At 35.8% G+C, this 21,692-nt stretch overlaps 1 protein-coding gene across 1 annotated transcript in view; it reads left to right on the forward strand.

The window, feature by feature from the left end:
* The window catches only part of ITGA1 (integrin subunit alpha 1), a 167,671-nt gene that overhangs the window by 139,988 nt on the left and 5,991 nt on the right, over positions 1-21,692 (forward strand). Inside the window, exons 21-28 of the mRNA XM_025387226.1 lie at positions 339-415; positions 2,736-2,825; positions 4,562-4,664; positions 8,359-8,472; positions 10,565-10,666; positions 10,815-10,919; positions 16,165-16,257; positions 18,530-18,646. Coding sequence (XP_025243011.1) covers positions 339-415; positions 2,736-2,825; positions 4,562-4,664; positions 8,359-8,472; positions 10,565-10,666; positions 10,815-10,919; positions 16,165-16,257; positions 18,530-18,646 — 801 coding nt within the window. The remainder of the gene's footprint in view (positions 1-338; positions 416-2,735; positions 2,826-4,561; positions 4,665-8,358; positions 8,473-10,564; positions 10,667-10,814; positions 10,920-16,164; positions 16,258-18,529; positions 18,647-21,692) is intronic.

Here is a 21,692-nt window from a genome sequence, read left to right on the forward strand (position 1 = left end):
ACTCATGCAGGCTCTGCCCTTATGATCTCATCAGCTGCCCAAAGGCCCCATCACCTAATATCATCACATTGGTGTTTAGGTTTCAACACATGAATTTTGAGGGAAAACATTCACATCATAGCAATATGTAAAACATGGTACACATTCACATTGAAAAAAAATGTGTATATTATATATTATTCTATTTTTGAGATACAATAAGGTTTCATTTTGTAAGACAATGTTTCTCAAATAACTTCATAATTTGAGTTTAGGTAATGTCATTTGTGGAAATTGAATATTTTAGTCAAAGTAAACAATTTCTTATCTGTTACTAAAGACTTATTTTTATTTTATAGGTAACTTTCAAAATATTGTTTCAGTTTAACACATCCTATCTCATGGAAAATGTGACCATTTATTTAAATGCAACAAGGTGGGTTTACATGTGTATAAATATAAGTATATGAATATATATCGCTGCTTCTGTGTATTTTGAATATTTTGCTCTATAAACTCACTGACAGTTTCTTCCAGGTTGTAGGAGATCAGAAGAAGTGGAAGGCAATTAACCACTTTGCTTCACAAAAACACCCTTATGAATGATTAGTAAAATAAAGAAATTTTCATTTAATAGAAATGATTCACCTAACTAGATTAAATCAATGAGCTATAGAAGATACCATAATCACATATCATTTATATCTGCCAAATTGCATTTAAATTCATAAAAAATTTACTGATAATTTAAAAACTTTCACTGACTGCCCATCGAGGTCAAATGAATCATTAGATGGACTTAAAGTTTTGTGATATCCTTTTGTAATTTAATATACTTTATTCAAATCAGTCAGAACTTCTGAAAGGTATCATAGAACACACAGAATGACAACAGCAAAGGCCCAGTAAGGAAGAGTGGTCTTTCTTCCAATTGTATTTTTCCACTGACCTGTCTCCAGTGAGATAGTGTCTTTTACTGTTTTATTCACAGTGACTAGCATTGTGCCTGCCATATTATAATCACTACATAGATGTAGACTAAATGAATAAATTGGAGAAATGAATTAATGGATTAATTCTGTACATTAAGTCAACTCAACAAACATTTATTTGACAACTATTATGCACAAGACATTGAATCGGTCACTGATATTGAATTAGTCACTGTAAGGAATATAAAAATTACATAAGGTAAGTATTACAGTAGGAGGTTGAGACTAGTATAAAATTATTGTAACCTGGGATAGAATAAAAACAATCCATTATAGAGATATAAAGCTGTGTCAGAAAATTACTGGAAGCTGAAATAATATCTACTTGGCAATGGGAACCCAAGAAAGCTTTATCAAGGAAATTATAATTGAGAAAGACGTTGAAGGGTAGACAGCCTTTCACAGAGAGGTCAGTGAATAGCACTAGGTGGAGCATTTCAGGCAAAATATACAGCTTAATTAAAAAGATTATCAATTTTAGCTGAAACATAAAGAATACATAAAGTAGCAATGAAAATAAGCAGGAAGTGTGCATTCTATCATATTACGCTAGGCACTGAATGTCAGTCAAGGTATTATTTCTGAATTGAACAGACCGTGAAAAGCCAGTAAAGTTTCTGAGAGGTAAAGTCATCTGTACAGAGCTGCTGCTTATGGAGACTGATTTAGGAAGGCTCTGTGTGGAATGGGTGAGAGAAAAGGTGACCATTCACGCTAAGAGCTGGGTCACACAAATACCTATAATCCAAGGCAGCATGCTAGCTTTCTCTGTCCTGCTGCTTCTGAGCCACTTTACACATTTGGGAATTACCAGAGTCATTAAAAAGTACTCTTATGCCCATTCTGTGAGACAATATGTTAGGTGCTTGGTCAGTTGGTGGAGGGGTATGTGTGATAGTAATAATGAAAGCTAACACTGAAGATTTCCTATGTCCTAGGCACAGTCTTAAGCACTTTATACTTATTACTCATTTAATCATCATTTATTACTCATTTAATATCCCATTTTATAGATGAAGAAACCAAGGCAAAGACAGATAAGTAATTTGACCAACATATATCAGTGTCCAAGAACAATCCCATTCTCTGGCCCCGGAGCCAGTGTTCATTACTCATTGTATCATTTGTATGTGCTTCTAATATGAGGAAGTATGTATATGTGTGTATACACATATATACATGTGTTTACATAATATATAATTAAAGTGATAACCAAAATCAAAGGAATAAATCAGTGCTTAACAAATAATATGATCATCAAATACTTAGTATAGAAAGACTATTAAAGAAGAAAACAAAAGATTTTAGATTTACTCTCAGCTGTGTGATCCTAATCACTTATCTTTGCTAAGTCCTCATCTGTGATAAATAAGAATCACCTGGGGGTAGATATGTGGTTAAAAACAGAAATTCCTGGGCCCCAAGTTGGAACCACTACATCCACATTTCTAAGGGAAGCCCAGTTATCTCTGTATTTTAACAATTAAACCCAGGGATTCTTATCATTATAGTCATAAAATTTTAAAAAACGTAAGTCAGTGTGATTGTCAACTCTAGTTGCACATCAGAATCAACTTGGGAACGTTCAACCATACCAATCATTTCTGATCTCCTTATTCACCCCAATTTAAAAAATAATTAAAAATTATACTCTTAGATGCTTTTATTTAGTTGCCAGGACAAGCCTCTCTTTCAAACACTTAGAAATATCTCTAAATAGTCAAGATTTTAATGGTTTGTCTGAATGTGCTGTGTATTTTCTAGCGACAGTGAAGAACCTCCTGAAACCCTTTCTGATAATGTAGTAAACATTTCTATTCCGGTAAAATATGAAGTTGGACTACAGTTTTACAGGTAAGAGAAAACTGCATTTTTATGTTGATGCCTTTCTATTAACCCAGTGGTTCTCAAAGTGTGGTCCCTGGCTGGCCAAGGGCATCAGCATCTCCTGGAAACTTGTTAGGCAAATTCTCTGGCCCCACCCGAAACCTACCGAATCAGAAACTCAGAGGACGGGGTTAAACAAGCCTTCCAGGTAATTCTCATGCATCCTAATGCATAACCCCAAATGTTAGGTGTTAGTGATTCCAGATTGCATTCGCTGTCCAGCATTAACTCCTGAATGCAAGTTGAAGACCCAAAAATCCTACACAAAACACAATATTTTCTTAGAGGCCACCAGCATATTTCTTGGTCATTGTTCTCATCCTGTGGAAGCTGATCAGTCTTCTCAATCTGGATACACAAGATTAAAGCATTTCTCATTGATAAGAACTGTTTATTTCTTCCACCATTCATAAACCATTCTTTCCCTTAAGAACTTCTTATCTATCCAAACACAAACCATGTTAACAAACTTTCTCTCTATAATTTTCCTTGCTTAAGCAGAATTCCAAGCTTTTGCTAAATAAACATGTGCAATGTATATATAAAGTATAAGAATCATTGGCAAGTTGGTATATTCTAAAAGTCTTATCACTTTATTAATTTTTTAATAATGGTGGCTAACATTTATTGAGCCTTTGTGTTCTGTCTTATCTGATCCTTATGATAATGCTGTGGTTCAAATACAACTACTATCTCCATTTTCCAGTTGAAGAATTTGAGGTTCGGAGAGGCTAATTTACCCAAGGTTATATATTCAGGAAGTGTTAGTTTAAACCATTTCACATGCTTTTTTTTTTTTCTTTTAATTTGAAAACTATTTTAAATTGACACATAATAATTGTACATACTTATAAGGCGCTTCGAGATGTTGTGATGCACGTAATATATAGCAATTAAATAGGGTAATTAGAACATGCATCGTCTCAAACATTTATCTTTTTTTGCATTGGGAACATTCAATATCTTCCTTTTGGCTTCATTTATTATCTATGGCACTCTCTCTGTACTAACTGGAGACTACAAAAATGGCATGATTATAGGATATGCATATAGATTGTGCTAATATTTCTCAGCCTTTAAATTCTGTTGGCTGTTTTCTATTTTTCTGTATGCACTTCTATTGATGCACTGACTTTTCCCCAAGAGTTTTCCATTTACTTAAAATCAAATTTTGGTGAACACTTAAAAATATTTTTGTCTTCCCTTGACTGAAGTGCGGCTTAAAAACATGCTATTTTACTCTACCAAGTTCATCCAAAGAAGATGGTGACTGTGTGGAGAAGATTGAACTTTGAAGTTTAGCAGTAAATATAGGACTTTAAATTATGAAATGGCAAAAATTTTAAATCTATTTATAATTCAGCATTACATTTTAACTTCATTTTTCAGTAGGTATAAATGGTATTAGTGAATTTATGGAAATTTTTCACTTGTTAACAATGAAATTTTAACTTTTAAAACTCATATTCTAGCATTTTGGGGACAAATAAGCATCAGTGACTATTGAACTAAATTATATAATCCTTTTCACTCTCCTCAAAGATTTAATTTTAGCTTTCAAGGTAAATGAATTCCCCTGTGATTTGAAATCCCTACAGATATTTTTGTGGAATTACATGATATGAAGAAAGAAAATAATGAGGCCAAATAAAAGTTAAACTTTATTATGTTTTATTTTTCTTCTTCTAATTAATTCTTTTAAGCTCTGCAAGTGAATACCACATTTCAATTGCTGCCAATGAGACAGTCCCTGAAGTTATTAATTCTACGGAGGACATTGGAAATGAAATTAATATCTTCTACCTGGTAAGAAATTACCTCTAAAATAGTATTCTAATGGAGTTATTTGTAAATATATAAATTAAAGTATTAACAGATGCATAAAAACATGTTCCTTCAATGTTTAGTCTTTATATTCCAGCATATTTTCTTTATAATTTCATAAATATAAATATAAGCATATTATATATAATTATAATTTTCCATTTATGTTTTTCTTTGTAATTCCACTGAATGTTTAAATTTGTGATAATTATATTTTCAAATCAATTTAGAGATCTAAGTCTCTAATTTCCTCAAAATGACATACCATTAGAATGGCTTTCTAGAAAAAAATATAAACTATGGAACTAGATAGATGCTACCAATAAACCTGTAGACTTTACTTGCATTATTTTTCCAGTTTGACTGAAAAAAGTACGTTTTCATTAATTATGACTATATCAGAAATTTGTTATCACACTTGTCTTGGCAAATTTTTTTACGCAACAAATAAATATGTATCATGTTCTCCTTATTGTTGCCTTTCACATGCATTGTACTATCAATCACTCATGTTGGTACTACCACCTCCTTAAGTGATGCTTTCTATTACATTTATTTTTCCTTTTAAATCCTTCATAACAAACTCTTCCTAACCACTATGGCAAACAATCATGGAATTTTATTTTAGGTAATGGCTAATTACTGACACAGACTCAAGTTAAAATTACTCAAGGAAAAAAGAGAACACAATTCAAATAATGGATTAAATATGTATTCAAAAATATAAGATAATGCAACAAAATTATAAATGAAAATAGCCTCAATCCCTCTGGGAATTGCCAACCCCCCCAAAAAGTTATCTCACAAAATATAAATAAACACATACTCCCAAGATTAATTTCATTTTTTAAAATTTGTACTCTTTGCTAGAATTCCTACGACAAGATATACCCTGGAAATTAGCATAAATGCCAATCACTCTACTGGATTCTAGGATAGATTTTTGGAATTCAGGCTATCTGATTTCTCCAGCCCCATTCACTTTCCCTGAACTAGAAAATTCAGCAAAAAAAGAAAGAAAACAAAAGACTTTGTTGTAGATCTTTATATATTGTAACTTATTAGGGTCCAGATTTGAAATAGGTGCTCTCTGTTATTAAAGTGTTGATATGAATTACATTGCTAGGAATATTCCTGATCACAAAACTTTGTGTGTATCTCTGATTATTTTGCTGAAGTAAATTCTAGAATTGGAATAACGGAGTTTTTTAAAAAGAACTTTTTTTAAGATGAAACTCAGTAAGTTTACTGCTAGAAATTTTCCCTAGGAAATTTTTGGTGATAGAAACAAAGATTTCAGGGATGTTCTTAACAATGTTATTTATAATAGTTTAAAAACTAATTATATGGGCACAATCTAAACACTTAACACAATGAAATTGCTTAAATAAATTATCATATATTTAGTGAAGAGATTATCATATATTCAATGGAGAGACTTTATGTAATTTTTTTTTCTTTTTTTTTTTTCATTATACTTTAAGTCCTAGGGTACATGTGCACAAGGTGCAGGTTTATTACATATGTATACATGTGCCATATTGGTGTGCTGCACCCATTAACTCGTCATTTACATTAGGTATATCTCCTAATGCTATCCCTCCCCTTTCCCCCTCCCCACAATAGGCCCCGGTGTGTGATGTTCCCCTTCCTGTGTCCAAGTGATCTCATTGTTCGATTCCCACCTATCAGTGAGAACATGCGGTGTTTGGTTTTCTGTTCTTGCGATAGTTTGCTGAGAATGATGGTTTCCAACTGCATCCAAGTCCCTACAAAGGACATGAACTCATCCTTTTTTATGGCTGCATAGTATTCCATGGTATACATGTGCCACATTTTCTTAATCCAGTCTGTCACTGATGGACATTTGGGTTGATTCCAAGTCCTTGCTATTGTGAATAGTGCCACAATAAACATACGTGTGCATGTGTCTTTATAGCAGCATGACTTCTAATCCTTTGGGTATATATCCAGTAATGGGATGGCTGGGTCACATGATCTAGATCCTTGAGGAATCGCCACACTGTTTTCCACAATGGTTGAACTAGTTTACAGTCCCACCAACTACTTTATGTAATATTTTAGAAGGCACATTTTGGTGTAAGAGACCGTAATGCTGCTCTTTACTAGCTTTGTGATCTTAGAAAGTTCTTAATTTTCATTCCAACCTTCTTACCTCATAGAAAAAACAAAGATAATAAGAGGATCTGCTTCCTGGAGTTGTTAACAGGGTTAAAGGCAATAATGCGTATAAGAAGATGAGCACAGTGTGTGGCACATAGTCAACAATATTGATATTGTGGTTGTTATGAACAGTCATATTCTCAATAAACTTATACATTTAAACGAAAATGCTATAGCATAATACATTTTACAGACAGGGTACAAAACTTTGTATTTTATTGTGATACAAATTTTATAAATATGCATATATGTAAATAGTAAAGACAGGTAACACACACTAAAATGTTACCAAGGTAGTTGAAGTATAGGAAACTTTTATTTTCTGTTTATTTTCAGTATTTTCCAATGTTTCTACAAGGAACATATTTTAATCAAAAAAAATGGTAATTACAGAGCACAGGATTTCTGACTGAATATCAGGAAACAGAATGTGACTGGAAATCAGGAAGATAAGAGTTAGCGAGCATGTTTAAAGGTCCAGGCGCAGCTAGTCAGAAACCCCCGGAATTCCAGGACTAAAGGATGTATTTAATCTTTACCAACCCAGGAAATTGCTTCAGATCTGAGGCGCTATCAGTCTGGAAGGCTCAGTTGGGTAGATCACCGGCTTTCCTTGCATCTATCTATGTAGATCAAGGGGTTCCCTACCCAGGTAAAGATGCTGCACAGGGATGCCGTAAGCTTCGGGCCTGCAGATTATGCTTCAGCAGTGGGAAGGGGACCACTGCACCTGGTTGTCCCAGTTCAGTTGCACCTTCTAAGCAGGCAAAGACCTCTGGATAGTGAGTTCAGTTTCCTGTTGAACTTCATCCTGCCCACATTTTCCTCTGAGCTATACTCACTACTGGTAGCAGAACATGATGCTAAGTGGAAATTTTGGGTTAGTGGATAAAAACGAATGGAGACAATTAATCTGACTCTCATAAAACCAGATTATCAACAGCCAGTGGCACAGTAGCCCTAGCTGGGGGTAGAATTGTGAAGGGAAGCAGATGGGAGTCTGGTTTGCCTGTATAGTGGTGGCACATCCCATCTAGCCAGTATTAGAGATGATTTATGGGTTTAGGGAATTATGTCAAACTGGGTAAAGGCAACCAAAAATCTAAATTGTTCCATGGTCCTCCCTTCTTTCCAGTTTCAAAAAGAGTGGTATGTTTAAAAAAAAAAAAAAGAGCATGGCAAGAACATAATAACAGATAAAAACTTCCAATTCTGTTTTTCTATTAATCCCAGGTCTATTAAGAGAATGGGGGATGGAGGAACAATATGATTATAGCTGATATATACAGCTACTGATTGTTAAGTGTCCGTATTTTCTTGCTAGCTGAATTATGCCAGTTCTCTGTACAGCACCATAAAGGATCTAGATTCGTTTGGGGATTCAAAATATTACACAACTTACTTCATCAGCTAGAAAACAAAGTCCTACATAAGACAGAAAGAATTCTATTAAAAGAGGAAGAAAGATTACATTTCCATTTTTTTCTTGTAGATTAGAAAAAGTGGATCTTTTCCAATGCCAGAACTTAAGCTGTCAATTGCATTCCCCAACATGACATCAAATGGTTATCCTGTGCTGTACCCAACTGGATTGTCATCTTCTGATGTAAGTCATGTGTGCCTTGGAATTATGTCATTACTGTTATCTTTTCCACTTTATGTTTAAGCCTTTTGTTTGGCATGATACTTGTAATAAACAGTTTTACCGAAGTAACATGGACAGGTATTGAGATAATTAAAAGCAAATACTAATAGATGTATTATTCCCTAGGGCTGCTGTAACAAATTATCACAAATCAAGTGACTTAACACAACACAAATTTATCCTTTCACAGTTCTGGAGTCCAGAAGTCCAAAATCAAGGTGTTGACAGTGTTAATTCCCTCTGAAGGCTCAAGAGAGACTCTTTTTCATGCTGTTTTCTTAGCTTCTGGTGACAGCTGGCAACCCTAGGCATTCCTTGGCTTGTGGCAGCATAACTCCTATCTCTGCCTCTGTCTTCACATGGCCTTCTCTGTGTTTCTGTGTGTTCTCCTTCTCTCTTTGGGTTTCTGCACACTCGTCATTAGATTTAGGGTCCACCCTAAATCCAGTGATCTCATCTGGAGATCCTTAATATAATTATATCTGCAAAGACCCTATTTCCAAGTAAAGTCACATTTACTAGTTCTAGGAGGATTTAGCTATATCTTTGGGGACCACTGTTCAATCCACTAGAGCAGATTTTAGATAATCCATTGTTATGAAATGTTTGTTACCCTTTTCCTTGGTTTGTGGTAATCAAACAACTCTATAAAGTGGCTTCTTAATTGTGCCTAAGCATGCACAGCTGCAAACAAAATAGTATAATTGTATTTACTCACATCCCAAATAATAGCAATATTGCACCCCCTTTATATTTTTAGCATTGAATGAGACTATATGATAGTTCATTATGGTTTAGTGTCTAAAACAAAAAAATCACCGTAAGTATTGAATTAATGTGTGCATGATTTCAGAATTTGAAAATCTGTCTTTTCAGGCATTTTTAAAAGTATTCTCAGACATCAAGAAATAGCAACAGTGCTAACTGGCTTGTGACCACTTAAATGTTTTCCTAAGGGCAAAGAAAAAATAAGCCTCTGGAATTTCCCTCTAATCCAAAAAGGCAGGTTTGTGAAAATCCAGAAGAGAAAAAAAAAAAAATTGTACTTTTCATACTGCTTAGGAAACTTTAATCTTACTAACTTTTATCAAGGGTTGAGAGTACTGGGGAAGCAAAAGGTTTAAGTCTAGAACCAGCTGTCTTATAAACATAGGATTTAAACATAATATGTTAACATCTATCAGGTTGTCTGCTTACGTCTTCCTCCTGTGTAGACTGAGTGTCTTATCCTTGGTGTGTAGGGAATCAAAAGTATTATTGGATGAATACGTAAGTACAGATGAAGGTCCCTCTCTTTTCAATTGTTTCATGAGCCATAATATTGAACAAGTATTTTTGTTGTTTTTGTTTCCTTCTTTTTTTTTTTTTTTTTTTTTTCTGAGACAGTCTCTCTCTGTCACCCAGCCTGGAGTGCAATGGCACGATCTTAGCTCACTGCAACCTCCGCCTCCCATGTCCAAATGATTCTCCTGCCTCAGCCTCCCAAGTAGCTGGGACTACAGGTGCTCACCACCACACCCAACTAATTTTTGTGTTTTAACAGAGATGGGGGGGTCTCACAATGTTGGCCAGGCTGGTCTCAAACTCCTGACCTCAGGTGATCCACCCGCCTCAGCCTCCCAAAGTGCTAGGATTACAGATGTGAGCCACCATGTCTGGCAATTGTTTTTGTTTTTATCAGTAGAATTTTAAATATTTTTCTCTCTCTGTAGTATAGAATTCATAAGCTTATCTTTGATTAAAGTAATAAATTAATGAATGTATTAATCATGTAATAGTAACTTCTATTAGCATTCTTTCTTTTCCATAACAACCTCACTAGTGTCCATTACAATTCAAGAGTAGCATGGTAACAATACATATTATCTTGGGGTGGATATATATGTATGTATGGCTGGTGCACAACAACCTTTTCCATATAGCACACTTACAAAGATGGATCTTTAATATATGGCAATGGCTGTCATTCACAGATTCTTCACACTACTGCTGCAAGTCATTTTTTCCTCTGATATCTGGCATTGTCTAATAAATGTAATATTTTCATTTCTAGAATGCAAACTGCAGACCCCATATCTTTGAGGATCCTTTCAGTATAGACTCTGGAAAGAAAATGACTACATCAACTGACCATCTCAAACAAGGCACAATTCTGGTAAATTAAGACAAGTGCTATTTTTACCTTTTGCTTTCCAAATGAATAAAATTGATATCAATCTAGAAAAACCATCTGAAGTATTTAAATATAGTATATTTGATAAAATGGCAAGAATACTGATATGTATCTCTGGACATTTAAACAGGACTGCAATCCATGTAAATTTGCTACCATCACGTGTAATCTCACTCCTTCTGACATGAGCCAAGTGAATGTTTCACTTATCTTGTGGAAACCAACGTTTATAAAAGTAAGTAACTACATTGTTCTATGCACTGATTGAATAATATCAATACATATTCATTTACCACTTAGAATATGCAAGGCACTATGCTGCTGTTGGAAAGAATGTGAGACTGGAAGTCTAAGAGGATGTGACCAAGCCCCAGCTCTACTTAATCAGCTATGTGTGCCTCATCTTCCCTGTCCGTTAAGAACTAAGATATTACCAAGGTCCCTTCTGGAGAGACACACTTTTTTCAATCTCTCCTATCCACTTTCTTTGTACCTTAAGACATAAATACCTTTCCAGTACCAAAGCTTGCACTTATCTTAATAATTTGGAACTCAATTAATGTGCAGAGTATAATAAAGTGGCAACCTTTGACCCCAGGAACAAGGGAAAGAGCTAACACATACCATAGACTTACTGTGTTTTATCAGACTTTTATTATATATGTAATTTTATAATATACAGGTATATATGAAGACATTTTTAACCCCTTATAAAGCCAAATCTGTCTGACAGTAAGCTACTTTAAAACTTTTTATTTTTTTTTTTGTATTATTTGTTTCTCAAGAAGTATTTAGTTGAACATATGACATTGCCATTTTTGAATTTGATCATAGTAAGTTGCTATTTTTATGTCATTAACTGTTAATATTGGCAATTTCACTTTTTAAATTTCGACTTTAATTTTAGATACAGGGAATATACATGCATGGGTTTGTTACATGGATATATTTATAGGATATTGAGGTTTAGGGTACAGATTCCATCGCTCAAGTAGTGGATATAATACCCAGTAGGTAGTTTGTCAGCTCCCTCAAGTAGTCCACAGTATCTACTGTTCCCATCTTTATATCCATGAGTACCCAAGGCCTAACTCTCACTTATATGTAAGAACATGTGGTATTTGGTTTTCTGTTCCTGTGGAATTTGCTTAGGATTATGGCCTCCATCTGCATGTATGCTGCTGCAAAGGACATGATTTTGTTCTTTTTTATGGCTGTGCAGTGCTCCATGGTGTATATGTACATATTTTCTTTATCCAGGCCACTGTTGATGGGCACTTATGTTGATTCCATGTCTTTGCTGTTGTGAATAGCACTGCAATGAAGGTATGACTGCCTGTGTCTTTTTGGTAAACAGTTTCTTTGGGGTATATACACCCAGTAATGGGATTGCTGGGTTGAATGGTAGTCCTATTTTAAGTTGTTTGAGAAATCTCCAAACTGCTTTCCACTGGCTGAACTAATTTACATCCCTACCAACAGTGTATAAGCTTTTCCTTTTCTCCACTGCCTCACTATTTTCTGTTATTTTTTGACTTCTTAATAATAGCCATTCTGATTGGAATGAGATGGTACCTCATTTTGACTTTGATTTGCATTTCTCTAATGATTAGTGATAATGAGAGTTTTTTCATATGTTTGTTGGCCACCCATGTGTCATCTTTTGAGGAGTCTATTCATGTCCTTTGCCCATTATTTAATGTGGTTATTTGTTCTTTGCTTGCTGATTTGTTCAAGTTTCTTATTCTGGATATTAGACCTTTGTCAGATGCATAGTTTGTAAATATTTTCTCCCATTCTGTAGGTTTTCTGTTTACTCTATTGATAGTGTATTTTGTTGTGCAGAAGCTCTTTAGTTTAATTATATCCCACTTATCCATTTTTGGTTTTGTTGCAATTGCTTTTCGAGACTTAGCCAAAAATTATTTGCCAAGACCAATGTCAGGGAGGGTATTTCCTAGGTTTTCTTATAATATTTTTATAGTTTAAGGTCTTATATTTAAATATTTAATTTATCTTTGTTAGTTTTTGTATATGGGGAAAGTTAGGGGTCCAGTTTCATTCTTCTGCATATGGCTAGCCAGTTATCCCAACACCATTTATTGACTAGGTAGTCCTTTCCCCATTGCTTGCTTTTGTTGGCTTTATCAAAGATCAGATGGCTGCGGTATGTGGCTTTATTTCTGAATTCTCTATTCTGTTCCACTGGCTCATGTGACTCTCCTGTACCAGTATCACACTGTTTAGATTACCGTAGCCTTATAGTAGGGTTCGAAGTCAGGCAGTGTGATGAGTCTGGCTTTGTTCTTTTTACTTAGGATTGCTTTGGCTACTTGAGCTCTTTTTTTAGATCCATATGAATTATAGAATATTTTTTTCTAATTCTGTGATACTTTGAGAGCAATAATGTTAAATCTATAAATTGTTTTGGGCAGTATAGCCATTTAATGGTATTAAATGAAAAGTTTTTTCTTTTATTTGTCTCATCTCTGATTTCTTTCAGCAGTGTTTTGTAGGTCGCCTTTTAGAGATCTTTCACCTCCTTGGTTAGTTGTACTCCTGGATATTTCAGTGCTTTTTTTGTAGCTTCTGTAAATGGAGTTGTTCTTTATTTGACTCTCAGCTTGAACATTATTGGTGTATAGAAATTCTACTAATTTTTGTACACTTATTTTATATTCTGAAACTTTACTAAAGTCATTTATGAATTCTAGGAGTTTTTTGGCAGAGTCTTAAGGGTTTTCTAGGTATAGGATCATATTACAAGTGAAAAAAGATAGCTTGACTTCTTCTATTCCTATTCTGATGTCTTTATTTCTTTATCTTGCCTTACTGCTCTGGCTAGGACTTAGAGTACTAGGTTGAATAAGACTGGCAAGAGTGGGCATCCTTATCTTATTCCAGTTCCCCAGGGTAATGGTTCCAGCAAAAGCTGGAATGATATTGTCAGCAATATCAGTATGATATTGTCTAGGAATAGTTACAGATGACTCTTATTATTTGGAATTATGTTCCTTTGATGCCTGTCTCTGCCTACTCCCTGGGAAAATCCACCTACCAGCTCTGTTGGAAGTTTTTATCATGAAGGGGTGTTGGATTTTATCAGAAGCTTTTTCTGCATCTATTGAGATGATCATATGGTTTGTGCATTTAATCCTGTTTAAGGGGTGAATCACATTTATTGATTTTCATGTGTCAAACTAGCCTTACATCCCAGGAAAAAAGTCTACTTGATCATGATGTGTTAACTTTTTGATGCGCTGCTGAATTCAGTTTGCCGGTATTTTGTTAAAAATGTGTCTCTGTTCATCAGGGACATTAGCCTGATGTTTTCTTTTTATGTTTTTGTATCTGCTAGATTTTGGTATCAAGAGGATGCTGGCTTCATAGAATGAGTTTGGGAGGAGCCCCTCCTCTCCAATTTTTTGGAATAGTTTCAATTTGGTACCAGCTTTTCTTTGTACATCTGTTAGAATTCAGCTGTGACTTTATCTGGTCCAGGGCTTTTCTTGGTTAATACGTTTTTTAATTACTGACTCAATTTCAGAAATTGTTATTGGTCTGTTCAGATTTTCGTGTTCTTTCTGCTTCAATCTTGGGAGGTTGCATGTTTCCAGGAATTTACCTATTTTTGTTTTCCATTTGCATGGTACATTGTTCTCCATCCGCTTCCTTTGAGCCTGTGAGTGTTGTTACTTGTGAGATGAGTTGAAGACAGCATGCAGTTGGGCCTTGTCTTTTTATCCACCTTTCTACTCTATGTATTTTAAGGGGGTGTTTAACCCTTTTACATTCAGGGTTCGTATTGATATATGAGATTTTGATGCTGTCATTGGGGGACTGATGTTCTTTAACTGTGGTGTAAGTTGAGTGTGGTCATTTGGGTTTGTTTTTTGGATGCTTTCAGAGGACCAAGGCTCTGTAGAGTATCTTTATTTGTGGGTGAATGCTCACAGGAGTGTTTGTTAGCAAAGTGATTTTTGATGTTGTTGTTTGAGCAGTGATCCAGTAGAGGGCACTAAAGGGTAATAGGCAGTAGATAGGCTCTTAGTCTTGCCACTCATGTATTTGCTCATTTTTGCAGGTATGCTCTGCATTGGGTGGGGAGAGGCCTCCTCCGATCACTGGCACTGTACCCATGCTTCTTTTGTTAGGTGTTCTGGGCCACAGGCTCCCTCGGGCAGAGGCCATGACAGGGAGATAGGTGACACCTTTTCCGAACCAGCCCTGTGGAGGGAGTCATGCCCTGTCCCAGTGCTGGCCCACACTGGCCCACAAATCCATGTGTGTTACCTGTCTCAGTGGTCTGAGATGGGGGCTGCTCCCCCCTTGAGTGCCAGCCATAGATCTCAGCTTGGTACTTCTGAGCTGGACATACCATCTCTGGGTCTCCAGGACACCCCACAGCTCAGAGTCAGGCTCTGGTTGCTGTGGAGGATCCGAAGTGCTCCCAGGTCACAGGGCAAGTACTCAGGTGGGGCGCAGCACCCATACTGGGCAGCAGAGACTGCGCTGTGTACATGCTCCTGTGGGGCAGTTAGGCAGGGACTCTAGGAGGGTCTGGCAGACGGGAGAGGCTGGAGAACAGACATGCCCTAGCCCCATGGGGAAAGCCTGCTCTCTCCTGGCTTGTGATCACCGGGAGCTAGAGCCTCCCTGAAGGAGATGGGGAGTCCGAGGAGATGAGCACCTATGTCTGTGCTCTGCTCACAAAAGCTCCTGGGCTGCACACTAGCTGAAGCCCTGTCTCTACCTACTCCCTGGGAAAATCCACCTGCCAGCTCACACATCCATTGGAGATGTTGGGTACCCTGTAGCTTAGATCCCAGATGTCTGTGGCGAGAGTGAGCTGTCCCTCAGTCCCCTCCCTCACCCCTTCTCCAGGAGCCATTTGGAGCCAGGAAGTAGCCCAAGCATTCAGGTACCCTACGCAGGGTTCCCAGCTTCTCCATCTTCAGCCTTGGCATCTGTGTTGCCTCTCCACACACTCTCAGTGTTTTCTCCCTAGAGATCAGATCTGCCTAAATTATATTGTCTACTTGATAATTTGGGATCTCTTAGTGGGAGAGATGTCTGTGTCTAGTTAGCCATCTTGTCCCCCCAGATCATCAATTTCATTTTTAATCCTAAATAAGTGCCTAGATAAACTTCATCACCAGAATGTAGCTGTTTCATGTCTTGCTACATTAAAGGTAGGCAGTTTGAGATTTGTTTTTTCTAATGATAAATCAATAGAAAATATTTTTTAAAAAAATTTTCATTCCATAACCAGGATCTAAGTAAGGATTTTCAGTGGCAAATGAGGGAGGACGAGTGCACAGTTATTATTTGATACTACCAGTTCCATTTGGAAGTTAACAAAATTGGAATTTTTAATCTCTCAGAAAAATCTTAGCTTTTATAAATGTCCTACTCAAACATGACTAGCTGTCATTTTGATTAGCATAATATATTAAGAACAAATCCTATTTGCTTTTCAGTCATATTTTTCCAGCTTAAATCTTACTATAAGGGGAGAACTTCGGAGTGAAAATACATCACTGGTTTTAAGTAGCAGCAATCAAAAAAGAGAGGTAAGTGCAACAATGAGTTTTGAAAACATTATGCATTTCACTCTGAATTTTGTGACATAATGTTTTATAATTGTTGATAGTCCCTTAAGCAGTGACTGGTATTGCTCTCAGTAAGTGACAGACACTATTTGCTTCAAATTATACTTCATTAGCTTCAAGTGTGATTTTAGTCTTATTCTTCCTTGTAAGAAACTGGGAAAATCATGATATTTACAATTCACATGCCATTTTTGACTTTATCACTTATAACTATCATGGTGAATGGATGTTTTTACTTTCACTTTGATAACAAATGATGCAGTTGTAATTTTCCTCCTTAAAAGCTGACATTATAAAATGCAGCTGACATCTGAAGAGCAGCCTCAAAAAACAACTTCTTTATAAAAAATGCCTTTATATTGTACAGGAAAACATGTACATTTTTTAAAGTTTTCTTTCAAATTTCATTGAGAAATTTGAAACAAAAATGAGATGGTATTTCCTAATACAAATTCGGACTTGAGTCCTTAGTAAAAATAGAAAGGTTTGAGTTTTTCACTCTTGTCCTTTTATAAATTAATAAGCAAAGGTGAAGAGTAAGACCCCATCTCTAAAAAAATAAAATAAAATAAGTACTTGTTACACATGCAGGCACTTCAGCATGATCTCCCCCCTTCTCATGGGAGACTTTAAATGTCCCATGTGGATAAACAGCACCATGTGAATCATAAAATTCAATTTGGAAGCTCCCTAACTTTCAGATGTTCTTTTCAAATTGCTTATTTCAAATTATTCCAATATCAATGACTTCTGATAAGTATACACTTTTCAAGAAAAAGTAAAATATATGCATATAATGTTTACTTATGTCATAAAGAGCGTTTAGCATAAGCAATGCAAAATGCAAAGTTGTTCCTTACATAGAATAGCCAACATAGCACTAAAACCTAAAAAGTTTGAGTATGGTTTATATTGGGAAAGTGATTTTGATTCCTAAATATGTGTGTTAAAATTTTATAATTAGTTTTATTTCCCCTAAATATTAGTTAAAAATTCCCCTGGAAATATTTGTTCTGCATTCATCCTAAAGGAAAAATGTATCTATATTGATAAAATTACTAAAAGTGATCATTTTGTAATTGTGTGATCTGAGGAAAGTCACTGATCTTATCTAGATTCCAATTTCCATGTCTGTAAGTTCAGGGAATTGTTTTGCATGTGTTTAAAGTCTGCCTTGCTGGGCATAGTGGCTCATGTCTGTCATCCTAGCCTATTCGGGGGACTGAGATGGAAGGATCACTTTAGCCCAGGAGTTTGAGGTCAGCCTGGGCAAAATAGTGAAACCCTGTCTGTGTTTTGTTTTGTTTTGTTTTAAGAAACTGTCATAATGGTCTGATGCTGTATATGTCTACATTCTTGCCAGCTCTGTCACCTACCTGGAGTGATTTGATCTCTCCCTGTTGGTTTCTTTTTCTCCCTAATCTTCCCTCTGGGTAAAGAAATTGAGGTGTTACTGTTAAAGGCAAGTACAGGGCTCAAACTATTACTAGCCATTGATATCTACCTTAAATTAACTTTTTTCAAATATCCCAGGGATGGGACACAGAGCAGATAGGTTTCATTGAGGTTTGAGTGCCACCTTGAGAGAGCTTGAGTAGCTGGAACACTAAAAGCTGTCCATTTTACAGGTTTGCTTCAGTTAAAACCTGATTTAATGTGGACTCAGTGATAAGTCAAGTAAAAGAGACATTGTGGTATAATGAAGAGCACACTGGGAGTGAATATATATGCAAATATTCACTTATCCGTACACTTGAGATTCATGCATTATACTTTCAATTTATAAACAAAAAATGAAGCACGCTAGAAATAAAATAAGGAGGCTTTCTCAGGTTTTTATGACAACAAACTGTGACATTCCAACCTAAATTAATGCTGTTGTGATAATCCAGTAGTCTACTAATTAATTTTTAACACACATAATACTTTGGTTCTCCCTGAGTTAAACAGAAATTCACTCCTCCCTTTGAGCATTCCAATTCATTGACATCTAACTCTTTATGTATAAATTTCTGAAGGATAAGATTATAAATACCTTTTGGTAATAATAAATTTGACATAGTTAGAGATTTAGACTAGATGAAGGGCATTTTCTAATGTAAACTTCATATTTTCTCTGTATATAGGAACGAGATTAATGCGCTGGTAGAGCGTTGTAGCCTGCAAGAACTCAATATTCCAGGAGTTCTAATAGGTGTTTATCATGTTAACAATCTTGTTTAATAATTTTCAGCTTGCTATTCAAATATCCAAAGATGGACTACCGGGCAGAGTGCCATTATGGGTCATCCTGCTGAGTGCTTTTGCTGGATTATTGCTGTTAATGCTGCTCATTTTAGCACTGTGGAAGGTAAACACCAAAATTCCTTTGACTCTCTACTTCAACCATCAAGAGCAAACTGGAGAAATAAGCTATGATCTATTCAGACTATGCAATATAGTATTATCACAGCAATGAAACAAATGTTGAAATGATGACTAAGAGAAAGAAAAAAGAAAAATGTGTATTTCAAACACTGCATACAACTTGAACCAATTTTTGCGAAGGAAAAAAACTTATTTGGGGTTAGAAATATTCAAAAATCTCAAAAGTATCTTTCTAGAGTTAGGACAATAAGGGACTTTCATATATCTGTAACAATTAAAATTTTATAATAAGTATGTATTTATTTTGTAAATAGAGAACAATGAAAACTGTCTTTTATAGAGAAAGAAAAATGAATTCCTATGCCAATTGAAGGATATATAAGCAGTAGATTCATGGTTAACATAAGCCTTGTTTTTATCACACATCTCTATGTGTCTTAAACATTAAATAATTCTTTAATGTTTAAATAGACATGGCACATTTTATGTAATAAATTGTGTGCCTGAGTGGAGGGTGCGGGATCAGCTGATGTAGGGGAGGTCTTTAAGTTTCACAGACTCCTATTTCAAATTCTATGGTAAAAGTCAGTAACCACCTATTTTGTGTCAAGTAGCTCTGGATATTTATGTAGATATTTTGCTTAGGCTGAAATAGACATGATTTTTAAAACTCTTAGAAACTGTATAATTTTCACATTAAGCAGAACTGAAATGACAGCTTTTGGGATAAGTTGAATAGAGAATAACATCCCATACAAAGTTGAACGTTTTTTCAATTAAATATCAAATAGGTATTTATTCTAGCATAATATCCCCCTATATTTTACCTATTATTTTGTTAAATAGTTAACTTATGTTAAAAATAAAGATTGTGGCTACATATTAATTATTCTATTACCTGAGCAACATAATTATTTAATCAAATAGTTTAGACAGCAAGTTTCTCTCCCACTGAAATACCAACCGTTCCTATCCTTTCTTACTCTCCTATGACTCACTTCCTCTTTTGAGGGGCTTAGTCTTAGAGGAGACGGCAAACAAAGCCAGATGTAGGTCAGTGGCATTTAATTCAGTAAATAGAATCCACGGCTTTTCTCCAGCAAAGTTCCCCAAACAAAATTCTCCACTATATCCATGTCTAGCTCTTCCTTCTACTTCTAAGGGATCAGTGTTCTCTGTGTAATACCTAGCTTTGCCACTGTGTGGTACCCAAGGCCTGGCTTATTTGTGTCAAGGTTGTACTTGAAATACAGGAAGTGGTTTCTTCATTTATATGCACCTCTAATAGAGAGTGTTACTGTTGATTTTTTTCAGCATAGTCTTCTATTCTGAGCACTGCACTTACCTGTATGGTTTTAGGACACCACTGACAGGAGAAGAGGCAAACCAGAGCTGATATTTGAATAGGTTCTTTCCGGCCTTGTACCTCTATTTCAGACAAACAAATAGGAAATTTCAGTTACCTATTTTTCAGTCAGTAGTCTGAAAAAGCATAAATGTAAAAATAAGCGCATTATTTCATCCAGATAATGATGTGTTGATACATTCTGACAGCTTCTTAGGTTATTATTATTATTATTGTAGGCCCAAAAGAATGTCATTTGACAAACTTTGGGCTGTCTTACCCAGTAGAAATAGTTCAACAACTTCACTGGGAGGCCCAGCAATCAGAACTGTGATTCCAAAGCAGAAGGGAAAAAACTAGCTCTTACTGAATGCTTACTATGTGCAGGGAACTGTTTTAAACACTTCTGCTTTAAGCATTTCCACTTAATACTCATATCAACCTTATGAGGTCTTACGAACCTCCTCTTGTAAATGAGGAACATAAAATTTAAGTGTATTTCCCAAAGACACATAGTGAGATTCAGAGTAAGGATCTGAATTCTGTGCCAAAACCACTGACTATTATTACTCCGTGTTCTCTCTTGCTTCCATTCCCTCTGGTGTCCTTGCAACAATCTTTTCGACCAAATATTTTAACTACATTTTACACCTGAGGACATTAAAGCAAAGGGAAGTAAAGTGACTCACCCACGATTACTTGCTAGTAAATGAGTGGATTCAAGGAATGATCTACAGAGCTCTTTCTTTTTCCAATATGTCGTACTGCTGCAGGCTGTAGAACAGAGCTCTTTACTCTGGAGCTCCAGGAGTCGGGTTTTGTTCAAGAGGGTCATGAACTCTCTGAAACACATAATACGGTCTTTGGTTTTGGAATGAGGGTCCCTAGTTGGATTCAGACTTTCAGTAGTTCCATTATATCAAGAAGGCTAATCCTACTTCCCCCTACTTTAAAGTTCAGTTGGAAGCTCCCTGAAGCATGAATTCAGTTGCAGTAGGCTCAGAAGAGCTACTCTTATCCCAGACATCTTTTTTATACTAACTAGATCTGGATCAGACACCTCAGGACTATCCCTTCTTCCTTCCTCTCCTGAATCCCACCACTTTGGAGGTCCATTGGACTCCAAAGTCTGAGTCTCTGTGCGAGAGACAGGCCAAAAATTTCTCTTAGAGCAGAGATTCAGTTTCAAAAGACACAGTCTTTATATCTTTGTCTTCGTCGTACACATGACAAAAATTAAAGCTTGACAAAGTGATAGTAGCTGCCTAGTACACTTCATGATTGATGGGAGGAATCTTTTAGGGGACGTAGGTTTAAATAGGTGGAGAAACTTGTCCTGAAATATGGTACTACACGCTGGGGGAGATGCCCAGCCAGGCCAACATATCCAATAAAGTAGAATGACTTCAGCCCACGAGGAACCATGAGAGATTCAGAACGTTCCTCTCTCCTAACTTGACGTCATAATGATGCCTGAAGTTCCTCAACTGATGATTTATTTATTAATCCTAAAGGTTTATTCTTCATTCAATATACATGTTCTGGGAGGTGTGGATGGGGACTGGTATCTCACCACTTTTTAGTCTTTTATACATTAGTGTGAATTTGTTTATTCAGCAATTATTCCATGTTATATTCATTATGCACCTACTTTTTTGACAGAGATCATTTCATCAGACCCTTT

This window comes from Theropithecus gelada, chromosome 6, assembly GCF_003255815.1.
Source record: "Theropithecus gelada isolate Dixy chromosome 6, Tgel_1.0, whole genome shotgun sequence".
NCBI lineage: Eukaryota > Metazoa > Chordata > Mammalia > Primates > Cercopithecidae > Theropithecus > Theropithecus gelada.